The sequence below is a fragment of the Mus caroli genome, chromosome 2, assembly GCF_900094665.2.
Source record: "Mus caroli chromosome 2, CAROLI_EIJ_v1.1, whole genome shotgun sequence".
NCBI lineage: Eukaryota > Metazoa > Chordata > Mammalia > Rodentia > Muridae > Mus > Mus caroli.
Genome location: NC_034571.1, coordinates 145,130,237 through 145,154,774, shown reverse-complemented (window position 1 = coordinate 145,154,774; position 24,538 = coordinate 145,130,237). Strand labels below are relative to the sequence as shown.

The 24,538-nt window shown below is 46.8% G+C and overlaps 1 protein-coding gene across 1 annotated transcript in view; it reads right to left on the bottom strand.

The window, feature by feature from the left end:
* Positions 1–3,141: 3,141 nt before the first annotated feature.
* The window catches only part of Pofut1 (protein O-fucosyltransferase 1), a 28,042-nt gene continuing 6,645 nt past the window's right edge, over positions 3,142–24,538 (bottom strand). Inside the window, exons 3-7 of the mRNA XM_021155366.2 lie at positions 23,893–24,075; positions 22,794–22,906; positions 13,123–13,315; positions 11,496–11,738; positions 3,142–6,986 (exon numbers count right to left, since the gene is read on the bottom strand). Of these exons, the coding sequence (XP_021011025.1) occupies positions 6,798–6,986; positions 11,496–11,738; positions 13,123–13,315; positions 22,794–22,906; positions 23,893–24,075 (921 nt within the window). The 3' untranslated portion in view covers positions 3,142–6,797. The remainder of the gene's footprint in view (positions 6,987–11,495; positions 11,739–13,122; positions 13,316–22,793; positions 22,907–23,892; positions 24,076–24,538) is intronic.

Here is a 24,538-nt window from a genome sequence, read left to right as displayed (position 1 = left end):
TCCTGTTGTTTACTCATGAATTTGGGTCCATTCTGAAGCAAGGAGAGGTTTTCTCTTCTGGCTGCACATGCCACAAGAACAAAAGACTATAAGTGACACTGGACATTTGCCAAGTGCCCTCACTGGGGTACTTTTGAAGGGAGGACGTCCATTATTTTCACTGCTCAGGGAAGTCCCCTCAGCCTGGGCTCACTGCTGGGAGGCCTCCCAGAGAGCTGCAGTGCCTCTGTGTTCACCACTTTATTTTTATTTTTTTATTTATTTATTTTTTTCGAGACAGGGTTTCTCTGTGTAGCCTTGGCTGTCCTGGAACTCACTCTGTAGACCAGGCTGGCCTCGAACTCAGAAATCCGCCTGCCTCTGCCTCCCGAGTGCTGGGATTAAAGGCGTGCGCCACCACGCCTGGCTTCCACTTTATTTTTAAAATTTTGAGACAAGTTCTTATTATGTAGCTCTGGCTAGCCTGGAACTTGCTATGCAAATCAGGCTGGCATCTAAAAAAGATTCAGGGACCTCTGTTTCCCAGGTGCCCCACGGGATTATACCACTCCCTGTTTTAAAATGACAATTTTTATAGTACACATGGCATGTGTGTGAGTGTGTGTGTGTAAGCCAGAGGTTGATGTTGGTAATCTTCCTTAATTTCTTCCTGATTTGTGTGCATATCTGTATGTGTATAATGTATGTTTTATATATGTTGTGTATGTACAATTAGTGTGTATACTGTATGTGTGTGTATATATATATATGCATTGTATATGTATGTGTGTTGTGTATACGTGTGTGTATGGATAAAGGGTGTGTTATGTATGTATAATGTGTTTGTGATATGTCTAAGTGTATGTGTTAGCATGTCAGAGGATAAACTCGGCCTTGTTTGAGGCAGGGTCTCTCCTTTCATTCTCAACCGCATATGCCAGGCTAGTTAGTCTAAGAGCAACTCTCCTGACGACCCCTTCCATTCCTTAGAGGGCATAATGGAACTACAAACAAGTGCTGTTGTGTCTAGGTGTGCTCTGGGGATCCCAAGGCAGGTCATCAGACTTGCACTGCAAGCAAACTTACTCACAGAGGTATCTCCCCACCCGCAAGCTTGTTGAGATAGGGTCTCTCACTGAGCCTCTTACCAATTAAACTAGATTGCCTGACAAATGAGCCCAGGGTCCTTCCTGTGTCTGCCGCCCCTGCACTGTTCTGGGATTACAGGTGTGCACTATCCTTCCCGGCTTCTTCATCATCATCATCATCATCATCATCATCGCTTATTGAACAAGTGCCTGCTGCATATGTGACTGTACCACATGTGAGCCTAGTGCCCATGGAAGACAGAAGAGGACTTTGGATTCTCTAGAACTGGAGTTATAGAAGGTTGTGAGTTACCATGTGGGTCCTGAGAACCGAACCCAAGTCTACAGGAATAGCAGGCTTACTGCTCTTAACTGCTAAGCCATCTCTCCAGTCTTTCAGCTTTTTTGTGTGGGTTCTGGGAGGCCAACCTGACTTTAATCCCTGTAACCCACATAAGGGTCAAAGAAATATGACTCCACAAAGCTGTTCTCTAGCCTTTACACATGCTGGCTACCCGCATCAGACACACACAATGATAGTATTTTTTAAATTGTCCATATTAACTCCACCCAACCTGTTAAGCCTGCATGTGACATCACTCTGCTCCACCCTGCCGGGACATCACCAGAACTGAAATTGCTGTTGGAGCCAACACAGTGAAGATGTTTAGTGATAACAGAACACTGCCAGTCCATGAGGCAGCTCACCCTCTCTGAAGCTCCTTCTCCAACTGTGAGCAGTGGGCACAGGCTGCCAGAGAAATAAAGGACCCTGTCTGAAATGCCTGGGGGGACTTGCAGGGCCTCAGTAGGGGTTGAAGCAGTCCTAGGAGTGGGTCAGCCCTTCTGGGCACTGCCTTCCAGAAGTTTCCTTGTGCTTTCCCCACACTGTTTGCTCAGGGTGAGACCATCTCTCCCAGCTGTTGCCAGAGAGCCAACAGGAAGCTGAGAGCTCAGTCTAGTGGGGAGGAAGCCCCTCCTGCCTCCAGAGGATTAGGCTTCTGAGAGTAAAGCTCAGAGGGGGGCGGGGCTAGTGAGAGCCAAAGAACTTGTTGGTGACAAAGCTCTGTCCTAATCTGAACCACTATGAAGGCATACATTTTTTTGCAAAACCTACTTTTAATAAGGGTTCAATCTCTCTTTTCACCCACCTCCCAGCACGGGTAGTGGAAAAGTTATTAGGATATAGAGGAAGCACTCCAGCAATAGTTCTTTGCAGGAGATCTTCTTTCTCAACAGTTCAGTCCTGCAGCAAACAGCAAATACAACTCAGCAGCAGCTGCAGAGCAGTCCTCTAGGCTGGCAGACACCAGGCACAAAGCAGTCACTGCAGTCCAGTCTTCTCAGCAAGCAGACACCAGGCAGCTACAGCCCAATCCTGAAGAATTGACCAGGCTTGCCCATCCGCCGCCCAAGGTGAGGCGTGGAAGTCGCAAGCTGCCGCAGGAACCTCATGAGTAGTCTTTGGGCGAGCTTTTCTAAAAGACAGCCTTACCACAAGTTGAGCTAAACAACACTACGTAAGGTGAACCAACACACGTGTGTCTTTAGAGAAGAATAGCAAGGCACAGCAAACCAAACCAATGCTCAGTGCTCATCTCCCACTGTCTGTGGGGTCAGATTTATACTTCTTCAAGTGTCCTTCCACCTGTGTGCTCTAGCCGAACGTCGTCCTCTCACCCGTGTCTGCTTCAGGAAGTCTTTCACATTCGCTCTAGCAAGATGTCCTTTCACCTGTGTGCCCAGCAAAACATCATTTGACACAACTCACTTTCCAAAGAACTAGACATTTCCACTTCACCACTCTCTCCTCTTCACCTGTGAAACGGAGAGTCCGAGACTGGATCATCCTTTGGGAAAGACCCCGGGCTTGGGGTCTGATTTGCTTTCCGTTGCTGTGGTAAGTACCACGACCAGAGCAACACGGGGGAAGGCTTTATTTCACTTTAGGTTTTTTTTTTTAAAGATTTATTTATTATCATATGTAAGTACACTGTAGCTGTCTTCAGACACCCCAGAAGAGAGCATCAGATCTCGTTACGGATGGTTGTGAGCCATCATGTGGTTGCTGGGATTTGAACTCACGACCTTCAGAAGAGCAGTCGGCGCTCTTAACCGCTGAGCCATCTCTCCAGCCCTCACTTTAGGTTTTATAGTCCATTGTGAAGGGAGGCCAACACAGGGACTAAAACAGATGATGAAGGAACAGATTATGCTCCAGACCCCAGAGCCCTGGCTGGCCTTGAACACAGAGATCTGCCTGCCTAGAACTGGGATTAAAAGTGACATCACACTCAGCCTTCCTTATCCATCCCAGGACTACCTGTTCAGAGGCAGCCTTACCCACAGTGGGCTAGGCCCTTCAAAATGAACTGTCAATCAAGAAAATTCCCCATGGGCCTGCCTACAGGACAGTCTGACAGGGGCATTTTCTCCACTGAGGTTCTCTCTTCTCGGATGACTCTAGTTTGTGTCAAGTTGACAAAAACCAGCCAGAACAGAATCCAAACACTTGTGCACAAGGCCCTGCTTTGCTGTCAGGCTAGTGTGGCCAAGATACTGCATCCTGTGTAACTGAGATACGTTCCCCTGTACTCCTGAGGGCTGTGTTATGGTGACCAAGCATTCGGTCAACTGAACAACACCCCACTTTTTTCAAGCCTTATTATTTTGAGACAGTCTTACCTAAGTTGCTAGGTAGACCTAGAATGGGACTCTCCTGTCTCAACCTCCACAGTAGCTGAGATTATAGGCTGGATCTAAAAGGTTCAACTGGGATTTTGCATTTAAGGTGGCTCCCTTGGGTGATGCCACACTGCAGGCCTTGGGCCTTTTACAAGAGCTTGTAAAAAGCACGGTCCTGGGGCCATTCAGCTCCAGCTACTTGGATTGCTTGTCCTGCAGGACTCCATAAAGAAGATACCACTGCCTCAGCACCCAGAAGTTGGAAAGGAAACATGGAGAGAAGAGGCCCACTTGGGCTCAGCCTCCTCCTGGGGCTCCCCCCACCCCCCGCCCCACCCGGGCACACTGCAGATTCAGTTAGCACTTTCCTGGGCATCCATGCAGAGTCATTTAATGGCTCAGGAGGAACCAATGTGAGACAGCTCACAACTGCAATCACAGCACTTGTGAGGCTGAGACAGAAGGATTAGGAATACATATATGATAAGTCTGGGCTACATCAAGAGTTCCAGGCCAGACTGGCCCACAGAAGACCCTACCCCAAAGTACAAAAGGAAACAAGTCTCTAGACCGATTAGGAGTGGGGAGTAAATGAACTAGCTGCTCAAGTAAATTGTTAATACTGTGAGCTCAGTTTTTTATAGTCACAATTTTTGAGCACAGTTACATTTTCTTATAGAGGTAGGTGATCTCTGAGAACTAGAGGCCAGCCTGGTCTAAAGAGTGAGTAGTTCTAAGACAGCAAAGGATACACAAAGAAACCTTGGGGAAAAATCCAATAGTAACAGCTGGGAATTGATCTCATAGAAGGTGAGTCACAAACTATGAAACACTCCTCAGTGGACGCTTACATAATTAAAAGCATCTATTCAGCTATGTTTACACAGGAAAAATAGGATGTGTGGTTATGTAGTAAAAAAACAAAAACAAAAACAAAACCCACAAAACCCAAGACATTAAATGGTATATACTGCACAATTATGTAGGCTGGTGTCTTTAAAAAAAGAGACTGAAATACAAAAATAACTTGATATACTCAGAATGTGATTTCTTCTCCCACCTCCAGCACAATGGCCTAGCCTCTCACCCACCGGCAGCACCAGCTCCCCTCTCCTACTTCTCCAAGGGTCCTCATAAACGGGCCACAAACAAAGTGAATCAATGGGACATCATCTTGGCACCTCATCTCCGGATGTTCCCTTGCTGTCCCCTCCTGCCTCAGTGCCTTGGCACGTGCCATGCTTGCTGCAGGGAGTATGCAGCTTACTCAGCTGAGCAAGTCCTCCTCCACTCCCTAAGGTGATTCCTTTAAAACAGTTTCCCTTCGAGCCCCCCCCCCCCCGCATTCTTCACAGCTCTTCCCTTCCACAGCAATCCTGGGTCTTAGGCTTTCTCTGCTGCAACCCTCCTTCCTAGTACACAGTAGGCCATCAGTGAACACTTCCTGAAGGAAAACAGGCACTGTAACTATCCAGAACTACCCAGAGCTTCCTGTTTTTTATGTCGCTTCCTAATAGGGCTGGCAGCAGAAGCCAACAGCAGTATGCAGAGGCAGTCAGGTGGCTCATCATTTCCCTAGTGTCCTTTAGTACACAATGTGTCCAGGGAAGCAACACACAGAGCCCAGTGGGTCTGGCTTACCACCCACAGCTATGCAGCCCTGCCTAGGAGAAGATGTCTCTAAACAGTCACTTTTTTTTTTTTTTTTTTTTTTTTTTTTGGTCAGAAAGAAAAGGATAATACTGGGGGCAAACTAAGTAAGAGGATGCCCATAAGGCCCCAGCACAGCGCCTGGCAGTAAGCAACAGTTAAACTCCACAATGGCCACATGGGAGTCTTGTTCTAGCCCAGGTTTACAACGCTCACAAGCTGATGTGAAGCTTAGAACCCACCAGACTCAGCACTTACAGGGGAGAAACGGGGTCAAAGAGTACAGTGCTTGTCACAGACCAGAGTCCAGAACCCGCTCTTCAGAAATGCTGTGCCCGTCAGGGTGGTCTGCATGGTCACCCACTGGGGCTCCAGCCTCTAAATGTCCCTGTGCAAGGCAGAATCTAGGACCACCTGGTCCATCACCTAGAGTTCACTTCTTATGAATGAGAGCAGCAGCATCAGGAGGACCTCACCACACTGGCTGGAGGGGCGAAGACTGCTCCCAACCTGGGGCTTCACATGGCCTCTGCACGGACATGTCAGAGGCTTGGTGAGTAGTCCTTAGGGAACAGCTGCCGTGAGGGCTGAGACCACAGAGCAGAGGCTGGGAGGGTCTTAGAGACAGCAGCTTTCAGTGAACCCTGCCAGCCTCACTTGTGCAGTGATACTGCTGAGGCCCGGACACTGTCACCCGGGGTGGGAGCACACACATGTCCTCAGAGCACTGTACCACTCACTGCTAACTCCTGCCTGCTGTGCTCACAACAGAGGAGCCCAGGGATGGCAGTGGCTGGGCCTGGCAGTGGGAAGTCTGAGGGCCCTTTAGGGGACCCCCAGAAGAGCAGCCAATAGGCCCACTTGCTTCTTGGCTTTGTCTGCATTTCATTTATAAGGTCACTTTAGGTTTCTGTGCTAATGGACTCCACTGATTTTTAAAAACAAAGGGGAGTTTTCAGGTAGTCATGCATGGCTTTGCATCAAAACTACAGAGATCAAGTGAGTGTCGTGGTAGACACTCCTGTAATCTCAGCACTTAGGAGGTAGAGGCAGAAGGACCAGGAGTTCAAGACCAGCCTGGGCTATATGAGATTAGATTATCTTAACCTTACCCCTTTGCTCCTCCCCCAAACCCTCAACCAAGGGGGGAAAAACATATATCAGGGTGAGCCCAGGCTGGAGGTGGGCTGCTTTGTATGTACATGATCATGCAGCCCAGAGCAGCTCTGGCTGGGGACCATGGGAGCCAATGCCTGGGATGGAATGCCTTCTCTTCCAGGAAGTCCTTGGTACTGTTCTCCACCTCTGGCAGAAAAGAAAAGGAGTGTGTAGTCCCAGGAGCATCCTTAGCAGCCAAGCATGGTTGAGGGTGGGAGGGCGGGGCTCCAGATGGGATCAAAATTCATCCCGAAGCTGGGAGGGTCTGTCCATGCCAAAGAAGGACGACTGCCTCCCATGGAGGTCCCGCTCCCGCTTCACAAAGGCAGTGAACGAGGAGACACAGTTTCCAATGAAGTGGTCAGCCTGGCCGAGGATGTACAGGTCGATCTGGGCCACCTCGGGTTTCAGGCTCACCACCTTCACCTGTAGGGAGGAAGACAAGAGCATTAGCAGGTACCTCGGGCCAAGGTCAGCTGAGCCAAGACTAACAAAACACACTCTCAGCCTTCCTCTCCTGACTGAAGTTTCAGGCCAAGAGAAGGTTGGAGAGGATGAAGATTAGGGTCAGTGTTCTGAAGTGTGGTCACCTGAGTCCTGTCTCCCACGCCATGCCTCAGCACCGCTCCTGCTGGTTCCTTCCGCTGCCTACCCTACAGTGCCCTCACAACTCATCAAAGGCTGCCCAGGCCTGCAGGTGTACTCACAGGTACAGTATGACCTCAGGAGGCACAAGGCCCCGGGTTCCCCTCAGCATCAGTCCTCCCAAGAAGCCCCTCAAGCGAGCTTACGAACTGCCCGCTTGGCTTCCCTCAAGCTGGACACAGGGGCAAGGAACACACAGCCATCTTATCCAGCTGCCTGGATGCCCGCCTCTTCCCAGCAACCCTCCCAGGACCCATGTCCTGTCTGATCTACCCACCCCTGAGACCTCTGTCACTTCCTTCGAGGGCCTACCCTGCCCTGGGCCTGACCAACTTCAGTGGCTTCTTTGCTGTCCTCACAGCTTCTCCTGGTCTGGTCACTACACAAATGCCAAAAGAAACTTCTTAGACCCCATGTCCCCACTCCTGCTCTCCAGCTGCAGACCCTTTACAGGTACCCTGTTGCTTTTCAGTAAGGATGGCAGATCCGCAATGCACCTGATGAGGCCTGCCAGGCTGGTTCTCTCATTTCCCAGTCCTTGGAGCTCCAGCTCCAGTCTGCCAAGCTCTCTCCCTCCCATTTCTCCTCAGGGTCTTTGCATATACTGTTCCCTTATGGAGTGTCCTGGCTAGTTTTATGTCAACTTGACACAAGCTAGAGTCATAAGAGCAGAGACAGCCTCAGTTGAGAAAGTATTTCCAAAATGCCTGCTTGGGCTGGAGGCAACAATGTACACCACTTTCTTTCTTTTTAAGATTTATTTATTTTATATATGTGAGTATACTGCTGTCTTCAGACACACCAGTAGAGGGCATCTGATTCCATTACAGATGGTTGTGAGCCACCATGTGGTTGCTGGGAATTGAACTTGGGACCTCTGGAAGAGTAGTCAGTGCTCTTAACCACTGAGCCATCTCTCTAGTCCTAGACCATTTTCTTAATTAGTGATTGATGTGTGGAAGGCCCAGCCTATTATAGGTGGTGCCATCCCTGGGTTGGTGGTCCTGGGTTCTAATAAGAAAGCAGGCTGAGAGCCGGGCGTGGTGGCGCACGCCTTTAATCCCAGCACTTGGGAGGCAGAGGCAGGTGGATTACTGAGTTCGAGGCCAGCCTGGTCTACAGAGTGAGTTCCAGGACAGCCAGGGCTACACAGAGAAACCCTGTCTCAAAAAACCAAAAAAAAAAAAAAAAAAAAAAAAAAAAAAAGAAAGCAGGCTGAGCACCTGGTCTACAAAGTGAGTTCCAAGACAGCCAGGGCTATACAGACAAACCCTATCTCAAAAAACCAAAAAAAAAAAAAAGAAAGAAAGCAAGCAAGCAAGCAAGCAAGCAAGCAGGCAGGCTGAGAAAGCCATGAGGAGCAAGCCAGTAAGCAGCACCCTTCTATGGCCTCGGCATCACCTGCCTCCAGGTTCCTGCTCTGTTTTGAGTTCTTGTCCTGATACTCTTTAACGATGAACAGAGATGTGGAAGTGTGAGCCAAACCCTTTCCTCCTCGACTTACTTTTGGCCACAGTGCTTTATCACGGCCCTAGTAACCCTAACTAAGAAATGGGGGTAAACCTCTCTTTAGCTGGCTAACACCGCTTACCTTTCCCTTCTCCAATCATGTGGCCCACATTGGGGAAGCCCTCCCTCCCTGTTGAGTACCAGGTCAGTGCCCTGTGCTCTACTCTTGGAGCACACGGCTGTTTGTGGCTCTAACCCCTCAGTGGTTCTCTGTTAACTCTATGTCCTGCTGGACCTGAGCTGGACCTTTGTTGCTCTGCTTAGTCTCAGGGAACTGGGCTTGAACAAGACTTCACTCACCCTCAGTCTTTCCCCAGTCTACGCTGTGACCCTGAAGGCAGGACCACCTCTCGTTCACTGAGGTCCCAGCTTAATAAAGTGAGGCTCTGCTCTGAACAAAGGTAGGGGGCTGGTGAAGCTGCTCTGTCAGAAAGATGCTTTGCAAGCAAAAAGACCTGAGTTTGATCCCCAGCACCTAGGAAACAAAGAAAGGCTGATCTCCTTGAGTTCAAAGCCTGCCACAGCTGCACAGTGAGACTTTTTTTTTTTTTTTTTTTTTTTTTTTAATTTAAGCTAGCTTAGTGGTGTGTGCTCAAAATGCCAGCAATGGAAAAGGAGACAGGCAGTTCCTGGGACTGGCTGGCTAGACAGCCTAGCCTACTTGCTAAGTTTCAGGTCAGTGAGAGATCTTGTTCAAAACAAAAGGGAAACAGTACCCGAAGTTGTCCTCTTACCTCCACACACATTTACATATGTGTGTGGACATAACACACACACACACGCACGTGTGCATACACACATAGTTGTCACACATCAAGAAGGGGAGGAGAGTAACATATAAGCCTACAGGAAGTGGGGCTGAGGAGTGGAGGTGGGGTAGGGTAGGGCAAGAACCCCAGCATAGGAACAGGAAGTAGGCCATAACAAGAGGCTCGAGGCCTAACTAATAAGTGCATCAACCCTCAAGCTCATGAAAACCCCTGGGACTCTCCACAGGCCTCAGCTCTGTGCAGGTGAGGAGGGGTGGGCAGAATTGCCTGGAAGAGCTGTTATTCACCAAGCTTTCTGACACCAGGAGCTTGTTTCCTGGCTTGATAAAGACACTATCTTTTAATCTCAGCCAAAAGCCCCCAAACAGTCCCATCCACTCCTGAATTTACCAGCTCTGTCATTCCAGCTGCTGTGGGCCCTGGGACGCCTCAGTTAACCCTGCCCTTCTGGGCAGCCCTCCTCATCCAGAGCACACAGGGGCAGATAGAGTGAGGGGACCTTGAGGACTCTCAGCTGATTTTCTATCTAGGAAATGGGCAGGGCAGACCAGCAGGCACTGACCCCACACTTGCTTGCTGGCTGGGGCATCTCTCATGGTTTAGGTGGTGGAGCAAGTGAAAGAACAGAAAGATGCCCCATACATAAGGCCAGTGGCTCCCAATGTCTGCTGCCCCCTTGATTTTAAATATTCATATTAATAAAATACATATTCACCCCTTATTTATTTCTAAATGTCGCGTCCTTAGTCAAACTTTGAACCATTTTTACATAATTTCTTTTTTTTTTTTGTTTTGTTTTGTTTTTTCGAGACAGGGTTTCTCTGTATAGCCCTGTCTGTCCTGGAACTCACTTTGTAGACCAGGCTGGCCTTGAACTCAGAAATCCACCTGCCTCTGCCTCCTGAGTGCTGGGATTAAAGGCGTGCGCCACCACGCCCAGCTTGGGTCACACATTTTTTTTTTTTTAAGAATTTTTTTAATTAGGTATTTATTTCATTTACATTTCCAATGCTATCCCAAAAGTCCCCCACCCCACACATTTAAAAAAATCATCTTTCTACTGTCCTCCTCTTAGGGCTGCCGGCATCTGAGGTCCTCAGGCACCTGGTCTCCCGAATGCCCACTAACAGTCCCTCGGCCACCACTGAGGCATGCTCACTCTTCACCTGCTGCTCCCTCGACGTAAATATCGGCCAAGCAAATTCTGCTGCTGAGCAGCACCTCCTAAAACACCCACGAAACACAAGGGGTCTCCCCTTCATTCATTTCTGGTACCAACAAGAGCTAATTTACTGAGCAGTATTTTATAGTGGGAAACGTCATCACTTCTTTACAAAATAGATCTTTACAGATGCTGTTGGAGAGAGGTGCTTTTCGGTTCTACTCTATTGATGAGGAGTCAGCACAGAGGGGTCAGGTAACTTCTCGCAAGGCTGCAGAATGAGGAGACTTTAAGTCCCAAGGACATTTCTGGAGCCAGGTATAAGGATGAAAGCCTGGAACCTGGCACTTGGATGAGGCAAGAAAGAAGATGAGGAGTCCAAGGTCATATTGTATTCAGCTATATATTGCATTTTTTAGCCAGTCTAGGCTAAATGACACCTGACCCTGTCTCAAAAATAAAACCAAAACAAAACAGAGGTGTGCTCTTAACCTCTCAGCTGTTGTGCACTCCATTTCAGAGTCCACTGTGTTCTTATCCAACAAAGCATTTGCACTGTGTGCCAGACACTGCCCTAGAGCCCATGATGAGAGACAGGTGGCCGCCTCCAGGGGTCAAAGCGCCAGGGTAACCCTCAGAGAACAGAAGAGGAGGCTACACTAGCCTCTGGTGGTCTAGAAAGTGCTTCAAGCAAAGAAAGGGCCTCGGGATGTTCCACAGGAGAACTCACAGACATGTCTAAGCTGTGGACAGAAGGAATATTAGGGATCAGAGAGGCAAGGAGCTGGTGAGGGGAGCCTGAAGCAGATAGAGGAGATGTGGGACTAGCAGACTCTGGGCCAGGCGCACCTTGTCTTTGAAGAGCTGCTGGATCTCTGACACATAGCTCTCAGAGTCTGTGGCGATGTAGACCGATCTGGCATTCAATGCTCTCACCCAAAGCGTCACAGCCCGCTGGATTTCCTTCAGGTCGGGGAGGCACATGGTCATGGTGAGAGGGGTCGCTGTGCTGCGGCTATATCCCACACACTGAGGGGAAGCCATGAAGTGTGACCCTGCAGTCCCATCCTTCAGCATGGCACAGGCATTCTTCTACAAGGAGGGATAGAGGGCAGAGTTAGAGAAGCAGCTGTCTTGGACACAGGAACAGATAAATAGAAAAGTGCTACAGAAGAGACTAGCATTCCAGTGCTGTGTGTGTGTGTGCGCGACTGCATGTGCGCACACGCATGTGCACATGCGTGTATATTGAACCCAGAGCTTTGTGCATGTTAAGTGAATGTTCTCCCACTGCCTATCCACTACTATATATGTATTAATAGCACTAAGGGCTATTAGTGGTGAGGCTGACCTGTAATCTCTGCACTTGGGAGGCAAGATCATGAGTTGTTGTTTTTTTTTTAAAAAAAGATTTATTTACTTATTTTATATAAGTACACTGTAGCTGTCTTCAGACACACCAGAAGAGGGCATCTGATTCCATTACAGATGGTTGTGAGCCACCATGTGGTTGCTGGGAATTGAACTCAGGACCTCTGGAAGAGTAGTCAGTGCTCTTAACCACTGAGCCATCTCTCTACTCTGATCATGAGGTTTTAAGGAAAGCTTTGGCTACAGTGAGTTTGAGGCCAACCTTGGCTACAAAGAACCCTGAGGGTGGGGCCATTCAAAAACACTGTTTTTTCTGAGTGGGGTTGAAAAGCATTTTTCTGCTCTGTTGTTATCTGGGGCTTCAGTAGAGCTCAGCATTGCTGATAAGGGAGGCTTATCTGATTCCCGCTGAAGTGGGACTGCAGATCACTCCCCTGAGGCACATGTTTGCTGTAGGCTCCAGAGAGATAGGCTTTATCTGGCTGAGGTGGGTCCAGGCTATTTCTGACTAGTTAGGAGTTTTTCTCATGTACTTGACTCTTTTTATAAAGCTCTTTCTTACCCTCTAGAGAGATGACTACATGTTTTTCTTCTTGGGCTTTTCTACACAAATTCTGGGAGGATGAAGACACCTGCACTTCTGAGGTTGAAAGTCCTGTGTCTCCCCTCCCCCCTCCCCTTCTCTTCCCCAAGACAGGGTTTCTCTGTTTACCCCTGGCTGTCCTGAAACTTGCTCTGTAGACCAGGCTGGCCTCAAACGCACAGAGATCCACCCACTTCTGTATCTCTGTGTGCCGGGATTAAATGTGTGTGCCACTCAGTCTCCATAGTTCCCTTTCAATAGCAATCTACTGGCTGACCACTGAACTAAGGCAGAGGACTCCTCGTTTGGGATCTGACTTAATGGCCTAGTTTACCCATGTGCAAACACAAGGGTACAAATGGCAGCTGTTAAATGCTAGCTCTCCAGCAGGAGCTCCATATGCATACTTCTGATGTGTGCTGCAGTAGCAAGATCATGAGCTAAAATCCAGACTTAGTGGAGTTAGCTGTCTCTGCTCCAAGTTAAGGCAAATGCCAGCCAGAGAGAGGAAGAGGAAGTTACCCAGTCGGAGCCAATGCGCAGATGAATGCCCACATAGGGCCGGACGAGGTGGGCACTGATCTGGGCCTCTCCCATCCTCACCATCTCATCTGACCACACCATGTACTTCTGGAGCTCCCTGTGTTCCTCCAGGACAGGGAACTGTGCTGGGGCCCCAGGCAGAGCGAGCACAGGATGCTCTTTTGCAGGAAATCTAGGCATAAGATGGAACAAGGGGAAGTCAGACAGGACGGAAAAAAGAGCCTTGCTGCCACTCCCACGGGATAAAGGATGGCATTGCACCATGCCCCAGAGACCCTGTGGAGAGGCCCCTATAACAAGCAAGAGACGAAAGATTGTGAAATCTCAACTGGCTGATAAGAAACCTTGGTGGAGACAGCAGGCACAATATGCAATACTGTTCCAGCCGCACGGAATTTACAACCTTCTTTGCTTGTTTAACAATTAAAAATTTACTGTAGAGCATTCCAACACTTAATATATCACGCTGGCTTCCAATCTGTGGTGTGGTAATTCATTCCAGGGTGGGGTGTCTGGACCCAGCCTTGCCCTTTACCCATACAGCAGGACTGAGACATGAAGCTGCTTACACAGACAATGTTGGTCCCACTTGCAGGGACTGTGTACATGGGATTAGCCCAGTCACTCAATACTTAGCAAATACTTACTGTTTATGTCAGGACCCAGGAAGAATGAGACCAGCATGGTCCCTACCCTCATGTGATATACCAAAGGTCTTCAGATAACCCCAGCACACCCTCTCAAGACTCTTCCCCACTACACAGAATCCTTTCTGCAATCTTTCCACATATATTTTCTCTTCTGCTAGACTAGGCCCCAGTGGCAGTGCCTTCTGTCTGCCTTAACCAGTTCTTGGAGCATGTGAGGGCTCAGTAATCCAAAGAGGAGCAAACCCGTGTTTCCTCTTCAGCTTAACCCAGACTCCTGTCCAGCAACATATAGCGCTTTGCTGCCTGTGAACTCAGGGTGCATTTCTGATTCCAGACTTCTGCTTCCAAATATCTGCCCCACCCGCTGAAACCCCTTTTCGGTATTACAAGCTAGGAAAGCCGCGCTGGAGAAGTTTGCAGTTAGTTGCTTATGAAATCAGATATGCACTTATAATATGACCCAGTGTTAGCACTGTGAGCACTCAGCCAGGGAGATACAAGCCTGTATTCACACATAGACATGTACACTACTGTTCATAGCAGCTTTACTCCAGCTGCCCTAAACTGGAAACAGCCCAAATAGAACCATTAGCATATCTACACCATGAACTGCCACTGCCATAAAGAGCATGGGCTACCAAACAAGCTATGGCTCTTAATGGAATTACTCTAAGTGAAAAGAACCAATTCCCCATAGAGCACAAACCATATGAATCTACCTACATACCTTTGAAAGGGCAAAATGGAAAAAAGGCTAATGGCTGCTGGGAATGGTGTGTGTTTAGGGAGGCAGGGACAGTAATAAGCTTGCAATATAAAGGTATGTACATTGAAAGAAACACTCAGTATCTTAACTGTGTTACTGGCTATATGAACCTACAAAATCACATAGAATTAACATACACATACACACAGTTGTGTATAACTTAAAAAAAAAAAAAGACAATTTAAACAGGATAGGAGGATTGCATCACTGTCAAGATCCTGGCCGGGATACTAAGTCAAGAATACATGAAAAGATCTCTTTAAACTGTCACAAGTGCATGCAGATCTATGATCACATAAAAACAAAAAAATAGTTCAAATAAAAATTATAAAAGGGATGGCAAAATGGCCCATGGGATAAAGGTGTGTACCAGCCAAGCCATATAACCTCAGTTCAAGTCCTAGGACTCACATGGTAGAACTGAACGGACTACAGTAAGCTGTCCTCTGCGAGCTGTCCTAAAGAAATGCACATAGTAAAGGTAAAATAAAAATTATCATGGAATATTGTAAACCCTAAAACAAATATGGAAAATAATTGACATGCCTATGACCTATATCAGCAGATACTAATGCTGTATTGTGCTTCGGAGTTTAAAAACATACATATCTAGGGATGCTGAGAAGACTTAGAGGATAAAGGTGCTTGCACAGAACATGAGGACCTCAGCTGGAATCCACATGAAGGCAGGAAAGAACCAACTGCAGTTAGTTGTCCTCTTACACACACACACACATACACACACACACACCTCAGAGTGAATAAAAAAAAAAACAAAATAAAAGCCCTAGCTCACCATGTCTTTCCCTTCTTTCCTCCTCCCTCCCTAAAGACAACATGTTCTCTTGTATAAGTCCATCTATCCATCCATCCACCATCTACCCACCCACCCATGACTTAGTTTCCTTGTCTGTAAAAAGTTGAAAACATCCTTACCTCATAAGGCTAATAAAAACCACAACTCCATATTTAAGGTATACAAGGTAATGTTTTGTATGCAGTGCTCAGCACAGTCAAGCTAGTTAATCTATCCATTTATAGGGCTACCGAAAGGATTACATGGATTAATGTGAGTAGAACCTTCAGAGTAGCGCTTGGCATGCCTTACAGAATGCTGAGCATCACCATCATGGTTCACATAACCTAGTTCACCTTTTAAAAGATTTAACTTTATGCTGGTTTGGTGGTGCATGCCATTAACCATGGTACCAGGGAGGCAGAGACAGGTAGGTGGATCTCTGAGTTCCAGGACAGCCTGGTCTACAAAGTGAGTTCCAGGACAGTCAGAGCTATATAGAAAAACCCTGTCTCAAAAACCAAACCAAACCAAATCCCAAACCAAACAAAAAACCCAAACCACAAAGAAATGTCACTTTATGTTTGGTGATTGGACCATACTGGTTTTGGAGATCACAGGATCGTGATGACATCTCTGGCATCCCCAGTTTGCATGGATAAACTCTGTTGGCCAGTAGGCTGATTCATTCTCCACTCACACCATGGAGCTGCAATGCACCTGCCACACCTTCTTCACCCTGACACAAACACACTATTCAGCAATGCCTTCCACGCCTCCAGACAGGTCACCACTCCCAGGCTCAGCTCCTTCCCCTGCAATGCTGACAAGCTCAACAGCTTTGTTGCCAGGACTGGAGAACCCTGAGGACAGTGGCCCCAGTAGTCCCTCTTCCATGATTTCTCCAGACATTAGTCAGAGGCCTATGCCATGGATGCAGCCTGGCTCTGTATGATGCTTGTCTGGCTGGACTCTTAAAGGTTCTATTTATATGTGTATACATGGCAATAATGTACTGAACCATATTATGTGAAAAGCAATGGTTTTATTTGCATATTAACTCATTTAATTCCTACAAGAGCCTTTTAAGGGAATTGTGCCTTCTTTTAACTTACTGATAAACAAAGAAGCGGTATAACATACAAAGTCACAGGATGGAAACTGTCGGAGCAGGGTTTGCATTCAGGCAGTGAGCTTCACTTCTTTTTAGGTTTTAAAATGTATACCTGTTTAAATGTATGCATCTGCATTGTGTGTGTGCATGTGCCTATGGAAGACAGAAGAAGGGGCTGAATCTCCTGAAACTAGATTAGATAGGCAGTTGCAAATTGCCTGATATGAAAGCTGGGAACTGAACCTGGGTCCCCTGTAAAAGCAGCAGTGCTTTTGAGACAGCCTTACTATGTAACTCTAGCTGCCCTGGAACTCACTAGACTGGCTTTGAACTCACAGAGATCTACCTGCCTCTGCCTCCTGAGTGCTGGGAGCCACCATACCCAGCTCAGCCAGGGCTTTTACCAGTTCTTCTAGCTGTGTTCTTGACTCCTAAATCTTACTCTCTCATTTTCCTGCCCAGTTAAGGAGCAAGCATCTCCTAATACAGAAATATGAAGCTTCCCTGAGCCACAGCTCATAGCACTGGCAACAGGTGCTGTAAATATTTTTAGAATTGAATGTGAGGGATCAGGGGCCCTATGAAAATCCCAGGGCATGATGGCAGTGGGTAAAGGAGGAAGAAACTAACGTTACTTCATCGCCTTACCATGGGCCAGGCCTGAGGCTAAGCTCATTTTAGACATCACTTCAGGGGCCTCTAACTGGAAAAGGTTTTCTGACCTGATGTGTGGTGAATTACTAGGATAAATCAGGACCTATGTCCTTCCTGCTCTCTCAGAAAGAGCCTGGAACTGACTCTTGGTGAGTTCAGTTTTGGAATATTTATCCCTGTGCCAGCACAAAGCTGTCCCAGTAGGACTACATCAGTTGTGACTCGACACAAGGTCATGACTCCATGGCTTACTCCCCTTAGAGATGTCTGAGAATGGGAAGAGGGTCTTGGCTGCAAAGAAAACCTGACCAACACTACCAGCCAACCTGACCAGTGAATGAATCTTATTTTTTTAGGGCTGGAGCTCTCTCCAGTCAGCTCTGGGCATTGCTGAACTGGAACAAGATTTCTCAACATGTGAGCCTTTGAAAGGGGTTTCATATCTAAACCATAATACATTGCTGGTCATTCTCCCAGATTTTAGCCTCTGCAAACACATAAAGGTCATATGTGATTGGCAGAGCCTATAGGGCTGAGTCTATGAAGCCCTGAAGGCCAACCCAGAGCTCCTACACAAAAAGCAGTGGGAAAATGTCCTTCGTGGCAGAAATCTTGAGAGCAGGACTCTGCCTTGTTTGTGTCTCTGTGTGCTCTGTACTCATTTACTGATTCTATAAATGTGTGGTGAGCTTAAAGGACCTCAGTAGCCACAGTGTGGCATTGATGTACCCCTGAGGTTCTCAGGCCCAACAGCAGGAGAGCTCCAACATTGAAACAGATTCATTCACTGATTCACAGTTGAATGGACTACTAGAAGGTGCGGCATAACTGGAGAAAGCAGGACACTGAGGGAATGAATGCCCTTAAGGGTACTATCTTGTTGCTGGTCCCTCTCCCTGGCTCTTTCTGCTTCCACCCTGTGAGCTGACTTAATTACAATTGCTCCCTACGATTACGTTGTGCTCCATTAAAAGCGGGGACGTAGCAGAATCTAGTGACAATGGGCTGAAGCCTTTGAGACCATGAGCCAAGACAAACTTTTCCTTCATTAGGTTAGTTTTCTCAGGATTTTATCCATGACTGGAACACACCATACACTCAGACGTCTACTCTTTATACATGAGGATAATTTCAACACAACGGTCCACACGCTTCCAAGAGTAAATAAACAGACACCTTTATCTGTTGAATTGAGTTTGTGGACTGAGAACCAGCAGAGCTGTAAGGATCCTCTGAATCCATGTGGTAGGAGACAAAACAGGTAAATCGCTAGTTACACTGCGCTCGGCCTTCAAGGGGGTGAGACTCAAACACATGCTTTGATACAGACAAACCTGGAAGACAATGCTAAGTGAACAAGTTGGACATAAACAAGCAAGTACTACATGAAGGTTCATCCATCGCCTAGGTTCCTAGAAGGGGCGAGTTCATACCAAAAGCAGAATCCCTTACACCTGGGCAGGGGAGGTGGGAGTGGAAATTAGCCTTTACTGAGTGGATCTCTGGTCAAGAAGAGGAAAAAGGTTCTGGAGATAGAGGGTGGCAATGGCTGCATACTGTGACGTGCTAAATGTGACTGAGTTGTGCACTTATAGTGGTTTTCACAAAGCTCATTGAGATGGGTGTGGTGTTGCACACCTGAAATCCCAGCACAGTAAGGCAGAAGCAAGAAGAGCATTGGACTTTAGTGGCCTGTCTGGTCTACATAGTAAGCTGCAGGCTAGACTTGTCTTTAAAACACAAAAACAAACAAACAAAACCCCATCAACATAAATATACATAATATAATGCTAGCTACTCTTTCCATGTTTGAAACTTACTTCATTAGTATGACTGTTTACAAGTTCAAGACCAGCCTGAGCAACACAGCAAGTTTAGTTAACGCACGTGCATGTGTGTGTGTATGAGTGTGTATGAATATAAAAATGTAGAAGGGAAGTCAGGTGGAGGTGGCACACGCTTTTAATCTACTGCTTGGGAGGCAGAGGCAGGTGGATCTCTGTGAGTTTGAGGCCAGCCTGGTCTACAGAGTCAGTTCTAGGACAGTGAATGCTGCATAGAGAAACCGTGTCTAGAGAAAAAAATGCAGGATGGGTAAATACATTTACTGAAGGGCTAATGGTGCTCTTTATAACAGTGGAATTATAAGCAAATTTAATTTTGCTGTTTTGTTTTTAGACAGGGTCTCATGTAGCCTAACCTGGCCTTAAACTTACTATATAGCTCAGATTGGCCTTGTTTTAGCATTCTGGTAGATACAGGTGCAAACTACCATGCCTAGACATTTATTTCTTTATTTAAAAAACAAACAAACCCCCCAAAAACAAAAAACCCAGAACTATTTAGTTTGTGGTAGATATTCTAGACCATTCATTCTAAGAAATTAAATGTTAACCTGGATTTGAACTTTGAATAATTGAGATTCTATAAAGAAAACGGAAAATAAGAAAAATTAAAACAAAACCCAAACCATACCACCACCACCACCACCACCACCACCAACAACAACAACAACAAGAAAACCCAGGCCAAAAGAACTATCCAGCCAAGCATAGGATCAGTCCTGTGGATTGCCAAGGACAGTGAGCAGCAACTACTACAGTACTATCAGGCTGTGGCCAGTTACCACCCACCTTCTCCTCACTCTACCCCAACCACATGCTCTTCTGTCCCTTGCCCATACCATGTTGTGGGCCTCTGTGACATCTAGGTGTGACATCACCTTCCTTCTATTCTACCGAGGAATACTTAGTTCTAGATCTTAGTATGGCTGGTTCCTTCTCCTTGAAGTCTGTTCTGCTACTTGCAGTCAAACATTATGTCCTCCTGTCCTTCAAAGCCCTTAGCGCTCTACAATTGCTGTAAGTTTACTCAGTACTTCCCCCTTTAGATGCTGAGCTCCATCAAAGCAGAAGCCGGATCTGCCTTACTGTATCTCTAGGATCGAGAGCAATGCTTGAGAATCAGCAACTGCTTCTTAGGCAGGCTCCTAGAGAGCTCTGCCCCCCTTCAAACTACCTCTTTATATCTTCAACTTTTCCCCAAACTGGACCATAAGGCACAAGTTTAAGTTTTCACAACTTATATTCATGAATGCTCTATTTGTATGTATGCCTGCATGTCAGAAGGGAGCATCGGAAGGAAGAGGCATCAGATCCCATGATAGATGGTTGTGAGCCACTGGTTGTAGTTGCTGGGATTTGAACTCAGGACCTCTAGACCAGAAGCCAGTGCTCTTAACCACTGAGCCCCTCTCTAGCCTATCACATGGTTCTTACTACATGGCAAACTCAAACAAGATGGTTGAACCATGCATATGTTTGAGTACACTCTCCAGCTGATGTGCTGGTGCGCAAGCACTGCCCCATCTCTGTCCCTGAGGGTCAGACTTAGTGTGGCACTTTGTGATTTTTATTTATTTATTTATTTATTTATTTATTTATTTATTTATTTATTTTATATAAGTACACTGTAGCTGTCTTCAGACATACCAGAAGAGGGCGTCAGATCTCATTACGGGTGGTTGTGAGCCACCACATGATTGCTGGGATTTGAACTCAGGACCTTCGGAAGAGCAGTCAGCGCTCTTAACCACTGAGCCATCTCTCCAGCCCGCTCTTTGTGATTTAATTTCAATGTTGCTTTTAGTGTTGGTGACATATTTTTCTCAGTGGAGACAAATCTTATACACCTTAGCCAAAAGGCTAAAGAGCTATTAGGGACAAATCTGTATCCTGTCTACCTTCCAATGATGCAATGCTGCTTATCACTTAGAAGTGAAGGAGGAGAACCCATCAGGTGATCAAATAGGAAGTGCTATCTGAGATCAGCAATGAAGGAAATTAGACTCTCAACTGAGGAACCTAAGTGGCTCCTATACTAACTGGGAAAAAAGGCCACACAGCAGCTGAACACTACACCTTTAGGCTAGAATAGTAGCTCTACTTTTCTAGTAATCCCAGCCCTGGGGAGGCAGAGATAGGAGGATGAGAAGTTCAAGGACTACATGGTGATTTTGAGGTAAGCCGGTTCTACAGAGCAAAAACCCTGTCTCACAAAAGGAATGGTTTTTGGAGTCAGACTTGTCCAGTTCCGCTACTTCAAGCTTCATGACCTTGGACGAGTGACTTCACTCTTCTCTGCTTTCACTGTTCTATGTGTACATCTTAGATGACAATTCCACCTCAAAGACTCACTGATCCTGAGTTTAAACCTACCAATACTCAGGAATAGTGTGGCATATAGCAGGCATGAAATATGTTAAAGATTCACATGCAGATCCAAGCTGGCCTTTAACCTCCCATGTATGAGCAGGCTTCCTTCTGTGAAACTGAGGACTGAAGGAGTGGGTAGTTCAGGGGTAGAGTGCTCACCAACATGTATCAGGTCCTGAGATTTACCCAACATTCTCAAGATGAAATTAATAATAGCTATTTCATGAAATTTATTATAGACATGATTAAAATAAAGCATGTGAATGACACCTAACTGGTTGCTTACTATGCACCATGTACTTTCTATGATAGGAAACAAATTAGTGCAGATTTCATTAAACCAAGGTGGAAGCTGGATCCAAACACCTAGAAGGGTTTCTGTCTCCCAAGAAAGAGGCAAGGCAGGGTCTGAACTCCGGCCAGTGTTCTCTCCTGTCTCTACTGCAGTCTACCGCTAGCCTATAGATGTCAAATGCCATGACCGCCTTTAATTCACATGCTCCTCTAACCCCCAACAACAACGACAAAAACACCACCACCATCATCACCATCATCATCTTTTCTTCTTTCTTCTTCCTCTTCCTCCTCCATCACCCTCCCCACCCCGAAAAAAAAAAATATAAGGGTTTCTCTGTGTAGCCCTGGCTGTCCTGTAACATTCTCTGTAGACCAGGCCAGCCTCAAACTCAGAGATCTGCCTCCCAAGTACTGCAATTTAAGGTGTGCCCCAACCATACTTGGCTTTTAAACTGACTTCTTTTGTGGTAGTGGATCCAGGACCTTGTATATCCTAGGCAAGGTCCATAGCACCCCTTATTCTGACATCTAAGCCCAGGCTCTTTCCTGCCACGCTAGAACATTAACAAGAGATCCCCTCACAAGTTTATCCATCTGACTAGACTGTGGTTCTCCAAAGACCAGGGCTGGACTGTCCTCATTTTTCATATACCTTTGGCCTCTGAAAACTGTGTCTCACACATGACAGACGCTCCATAAATATTTCACAGCTTGTACCTGTGTCCTGCTAACCTATTTTTTAAATAGGGCCTATGGCACACAATTAATAAAGCCTAGCTAGTAATTATAAGGGTGACATCACTTGCCAGTCTGCACCTGAGCTGTTCTCCAGGCACTGCTTCCAGTTTCACCTTGCTAAGAGGGAGACAAAAGGGGAACGATTCTCACGCCTGGAGGAGGAAATCAACATGCATGTGACTGAATAATGTTCTTTTTATGACATCCCTTATCAGCCGAGAAACTCTTGCTCAACCTTGGGGCAGGCGATGAGATGGAAATAGATCACATAGGATCCTAAGTTCAACAGAAAGAACACAGTGCTTGCACCTTTGGTCTCTTACAAGAGGGTGGGGTAGAAGGAGAAAGGACTGGGAAGGAGCTAGATGGCCCTGAGTTCCCAGGCCTTCTTAAACCCAGTACTGCTATCCCCACCAAGTACCTCTGGATCCATTGTTCTTTGTAGGAGGCGCTGAAGGAAATGCCTGTGAACAGCTCTGACTTATTGAAACTCACATGAAACTGGTCCCAGAATGGCCCAAAAGGATTTCCTTCCTGTAGAAAGAGAGTGGTAGAAAGCTTACTGAGCCTGCAGAGAGAAGGGGCCTTGGAAGACAGGCGTGACACCTAGTGTCAAAGGACGGTCTCTGGGCCGGGGCCTGAGGAGAGGGCTCCAGCTTCTCTTTTGGCTTCCAACAGTGTTTGAAGGAATCTCTCCTGGAACTGTGAACTAGAGCAGTGGTCCTCAACCATCCTAATGCTGGCACCCCTTTAATGCAGTTCCTCACGTCGTGGAGACCCCCAACCATAAAGTTGTTTTCACTGCTGCTTCATTAATTGTAATTTTGCTACTGTTCTGAGTTACAATGTAAATATCTATGTTTTCTGATGGTTTTAGGTGACCCCTGTGAAAGGGGCATTTGACACCCAAAGGCATCCCATAGGTTGAGAACCACTGAACTAGCACTTTAAGAGGCTAAGACAGCATACTATTTCACAGGATGCGATTAGATTCAGAAGGTAAGGTGTGTGTGCCCGAGGTAAGACAGCTGGTAAGTGCAGTACAGGGGATACAAGCTAGGTCTTTTCTCAAAATTTATAGCTTTTCTATCATTTGTTCCAAAAGATAACTGGGGTGTATCATAGTCACAAAATACCAGAAATGCACAAATTTCTACTCATTACCCAGGGCAGCTCCTCATTTACCTGCTGAGAAAGGGAAGAACACTCACGTTAAGAGAGTGGACAAGCAAGTCAAGTCACACCTATGTCTTCTCCATCCTGTAAGGACATCAGCAGCACCTCCTTCACGGGCTGAGGAGTCCAGGTGTAAGTGTACAGCCAGCTGCTGGCATCACTGTTCTGAGCATCACTTACTATTTCTGCCAGCACCTCAGCTCCCAGGTGCTATTACATACAGCCTACTCTCTCTGAGCCAGCTAGCAACAAAGCTCAGAGAAGCACAGTATGTCAAAGGTGACACTGCTAACAAGTGTCAGAAACAGACGGGCCTAGAAGACAGGACACAGAAGAGGATCTACCTTCATGGGACATGTCTTCTTATCAGGACTTCGCTGGGCTGCCACCTCAAAGCAGTATGCCACCCGCTTCTCAGGGGGCCAGTGGGAGGGTGCCAGATTTTCCATGAAGTCCTCCAGGCTGACAACCCGATGGTAGGCTTGGAGAGGCTCCAGTTTGAAGTACTTTTGGTAGGACACATGGAGCTAAAGGAGAAAAAGGAAGGGTCCAGATCTCCACGGTATTCTTGTTTCTAGAAACAGTAAACTCCAAGACCCAGACTATGATCTGAGAGACCTGTAGAGGGCTCTGGATAGAGCTCAGTGGTAGAATGCCTACCTAGCAAACATGAGGCGTTAGGCTTCATCCCCATTACAGCAGGCACAAGCAGACACCCAATATGGGGCAAAGACAAACTGAGAGAAACCATCTTCCAGCTAAAAAACAAACAGCAGAATCTCTGGTGTTCCACCTCTGGTCACTTGCTCTTTGACAAGGGAGCTAAAACCATCCAGTGGAAAAAAGACAGCATTTTCAACAAATGGTGCTGGCACAACTGGCAGTTATTATGTAGAAGAATGCGAATTGGTCCATTCTTATCTCCTTGTACATAGCTCAAGTCCACATAAAACCAGAGACACTGAAACTTATAGAGGAGAAAGTGGGGAA